Genomic DNA, 3998 nt, shown 5'->3' with positions numbered 1-3998 from the left:
TAGTGGCCTTTTGATGTAGTACAGATTTACAACTCTGGGGCTGATCTGGACACTGGCAGTGTTCAGGCGTTTGAGGGTAAAATTCACTTATCTGCAAGGTACTTAAACAAGGAGCCTTGCCCCACAGCCCACCAGTCCCCAAGGACTGGGAACAGCCTGAAGAGAGGTGAGCGAGCATTTTACCCTACCCTAAGACTTTGTTGCTGCATTCAGTAATGTCAGGTTACCGTAACAGGTTGAATAACTATTATCTACAGAATAACTACAGTTCTGAATAACTATTAGCCATTCTCAACACATTTTCTTCTTCAGTTCCAGAAATCGGGCTGAGGTCGCAAAAATGAAGCAGACTGTTTCCAGATAAAGCAAATGAAAATGTAAAATAACAAGCAGATAACAAATAGATTTTTTTAAGAAAACTTTAATAATACATTGTTAGGAATAATTTCACTCTCACAAGTAAATTCTGTGTATGTAAGATGCAGAGTTTTCCATTGGCTGTTTGAGTAGCTAATTAGACATACAACCAAGTCCTTGTACAGAGCAATAAGACTGAATATTTCTTAAGAAATAAATAGTAGGAATGGAAAATCCAGTAGAAATTCAATAAATTATCATAGTTTTCTCTCTTTATAGAAACTACTCAATAAATACATTTATAAATACCATAGAAATCACAATAAATATTTACCAAAACTTACAGATTCTGTAGGCTAGATTTTTAAAGTCAGAAATCACAGTTCACAGTCTAGCCACAGGCTGACTGTGGTTCAGGAAACTGTTGTTGACACAACATACTAGTGTACTCCAGGGGAGCAGGAGGATTGATCAGTTTGCTGGTGTTATAGCAAAATAGCAAGGCTTAGTGTAAATAAGCTGTGCTGTAAGTGCATTGCACTTAACTGTTGTGTTTAGCTGAAGTGACTGCCAAGGATTCTTCATTCCCTTTAGCAAACCACTTTTCCTATTCAGCGTCTTCAGTGTCAATGAACAGCGTGTCCCACAGACCATACTGACCATTTTGAAAGACTTTCTTAAAGAGATGCAGTTAAATAAATAAATAAATAAATAAGCAAAATAATCCATAATTAACATCATAACACTGATGCAGGAGGTGGAAGATGGTACGCTGTCTGAATGATGCCCTTCCTGAATGTTTCTCTCAATGGAGGAGCAGGAGCAGTTCCCAGATTTTTTGTGTTCTGGTGTTTCTCAGAGCGGTGAGTCAGAATTGAGTTGAGCTCTGTTAAGAGGTGAGGGAAGAGGATAATTTCAAAGGCGGCTCAAGAATGGTTGTCATTGCTTAGCATTGCACAAACAGTTAAGGATGAGTGGTCAGTTTCCAACTCTATGTGTGTCCTGGTTTGGCTAAAACAGACTATGTGCTATCTTGAGGCATAGAGAGAATAAAGTTGATGTTTCGAAAGCAATTACTGAAATCCCAGTGTATGCATATCTGGTGCCCAGCTAGGAAACCTTTGCAGCATGACTTTCTGCATTTACTTGCATCAAGAAACTCATTAACTCAAAAATAGGAATTATTAACATATGCTACTGTAAGTCAGGGGAAGATTAAGTTTTTAAAGCCTCATTTTTCAAAGGGAGCCAGAGAGTTCTGTGTTGTTTTCCCTCCAGACAGAGTTGCTGGTACTCAAAGGTTTAGTAGTGATGTATTGGCTTGAACAAGGACCCTGCAGCAGAGTCAGAAAGACTCATTCTATAATTACGCAGCAAGTTTTCTTGTTTTTAAAATCTGATTAAGAAAAAATGGAAAGTATCACTAAGAAATCCTACAAATTGGCTTTTTTGGGAGGTTTACCGGTCAACTGCCAAATTGAGAGGGAATGGGACTTACTTGGCCAAAATTGCCTTTATGATCAGCTGTACCCAGGGAGCAGTGGGCTCCAAGCACACCTCTCTGCCGTCCTTCAGAGTAGCTCTGCAAAACAGGGAATAAGAAAAAAGTCAGGAAACTACTGCATGGATTTGTTTTACTCACAGAATGTAATGTTGCATTTTTAGAGTAGTTAGTATAAATTCATCCCAACTGCTCTAGGTTAGACTTGGCCATTTTGTTATATGTGTTCCACAACTAAGGAGACTAAAACCATCCAGAAGTTGTGTGAGTCTGTGTGCGTGCTCTCAAAGCAGTCACACATTCCCAGAAATTTTTCTCAATATATATGGGTACTTACTTTGAATTTGTTTACATTAGTAAAGCTTTCTTACACAACGATTGTAACCTCCAGTGTTGAAAAGGTGTTTTGGCAGTATAAGGATTTCAACATTTTCATCCCCCCTCCATGCTATTCAAGACCAGATTAGTTTTGTTTCCCTAAATCTGCTTGTGGGAACTTAATCTTTCTCTCTGAGACTGACACAGACCGTTTTAATGGGAGTTTTGCCTGCCTAATAAACGCAGGATTTAAACTACATTCTTACCTTGTGTATTAAGAACTGACTAGCCCTTGAAATTCGTGTTCTACCACCAGAAATACTTAATATGTCCCATGACAGATAAATAATGATCCATTCAGGAATATGTAAGGTCGTAGGGATGATGAAAAACAGGATGGATTACTTAAAACCATCTCTCTCAAAAGACTAACCAAATCTGACTGTGTCAAGTCAGCCTGCTAAGTGTCGTACTTGTCATGAAGCGTAAAAGCCCCGGCAGCAGCAGAGCGTAGGTGAAGAAGGGGGAGGCTCTTGCAGAGCTACTTACATGACTTCAACGTTCTTGCAGTGGGGGCCACTCTGTGTCAGCTTCACATCTTGAATGGATTTGGGAGGGATGAACTTGGAATGAGTGGCTATGCACTGGCACCGGAGCTCGGTTCCCATCCTTGCCAGAGTCCTGCCTGCGAGCAGAAAAGGAAGATGGTGGTTTGAGAGGTGGTCTTACCATCACTCTATCAGCCGTAAAGCGCGACTGCTCTATCTTAACAACATTCTCGATTAAAATACTGCATTTGTCCAAGCTACCTAAATCCTCACGGTACAAAGATCAGTTGCTTATTTGTTTCAGAGGAGCTGATGCCCAAGTACAGTTAAAGCTAAATTAACACATCTTTTTAAAATAAAACAGTTAGCTGCATCGTATTAATATCTGGATCAACAAACTGGCAACTATACAGAAGATGGAGCCCTAGATTTTTTCATTAATCGGAGGCTTGTCCATGCTTCTGTGTTCATATTCTTTGTTCTCCGTTCCCAGCAGTGTATTACTTGCTTGAGGCAGTACGATCATTAAGTAACAAATATGAGATCATAAATTGTTCTTTGTGTGGGAAAGGAGAGAAACATTCAAAGACTTAAGAAGAAGATCCTGTCTCTAGCTGCATACGCTTCAAGTGAAACATAGAAACAAAGCAAATCTAAGTTGCGTCCTTAAAAATTTTTCCACAAGATATCAGTAACTAGAAACAAAGCAAATTTAAGTTGCATCCTTAAAAATTTTCCCACGAGATGTCAGTAACTCTTCAGTACGAGGGCTGCATGATAGATTTCTGACTGAAGAGAAGTTACTGAAAATGTCTTGAAAGAAACTAATTTGCTGAAAGAAATACGAAGCTTCCTCTCTGCAAGGACAAGCATCTCGGTAGATGCCTAGACAATACTACAGCCATGGGGATCGTGGGAGGGATTTACTTACCTTGAGACATAGCCGCCGAAATCAGGCAGAGAGCCAGGACAGCCACAAGTTTGCTGTTCATTATTAGAGGAGTTTTTGGCTGGATTGCTTAGCTCTGGTTCTGTGGAGCAGTGACCTCTCTTGTCTCAGAGGGTTTCTGATGCCTGATCTGGGCAATCTATCTTGCTTATATAGTGGTTAGTGCCCAGCATGTCTGCTCTGCTAGCATGGAGATTGCGTTAGAGGAATTTCCCAGATGCAGTAAAAATGAGTCACATGACTGTTGTGAAACTCCTTCCTAGATGACGAGGAATTGTTCTGCTGAGAATGATATAATGTATTAATTTATTACAATATGTAAATA

At 39.7% G+C, this 3998-nt stretch overlaps 1 protein-coding gene across 1 annotated transcript; it reads right to left on the bottom strand.

Moving 5' to 3' along the window:
- Window positions 1–1212: 1212 nt before the first annotated feature.
- LOC104161408 (interleukin-8) lies at window positions 1213–3716 on the bottom strand. The gene is made up of 4 exons (XM_009699841.1): window positions 3656–3716; window positions 2726–2861; window positions 1856–1939; window positions 1213–1243 (listed from the first exon to the last, which is right to left on the bottom strand). Exons 1-4 carry the CDS (start codon window positions 3714–3716, stop codon window positions 1213–1215), a joined length of 312 nt encoding a protein of 103 aa, XP_009698143.1.
- Between the last annotated feature and the right edge of the window lie 282 nt (window positions 3717–3998).

This window comes from Cariama cristata, unplaced genomic scaffold (genome assembly GCF_000690535.1).
Source record: "Cariama cristata isolate BGI_N322 unplaced genomic scaffold, ASM69053v1 scaffold1555, whole genome shotgun sequence".
Taxonomy (NCBI): Eukaryota; Metazoa; Chordata; class Aves; order Cariamiformes; family Cariamidae; genus Cariama; species Cariama cristata.
Note: the sequence above shows the minus strand (reverse complement) of the source record. Positions and strands in the feature narration are given on the sequence as shown.

What these genes read in the sequence shown, in the direction of transcription:
- LOC104161408 (XM_009699841.1), bottom strand. Translation starts at nt 3,716, where the DNA reads ATGAACAGCAAACTTGTGGCTGTCCTGGCTCTCTGCCTGATTTCGGCG. An exon ending in TTCGGCGGCTATGTCTCAAG is followed by an intron (nt 2,862 to 3,655) that starts GTAAGTAAATCC and finishes TTCTGCTCGCAG; the next exon opens with GCAGGACTCTGGCAAGGATG. An exon ending in ATAAAGGCAATTTTGGCCAA is followed by an intron (nt 1,244 to 1,855) that starts GTAAGTCCCATT and finishes ACCTCTTAACAG; the next exon opens with AGCTCAACTCAATTCTGACT.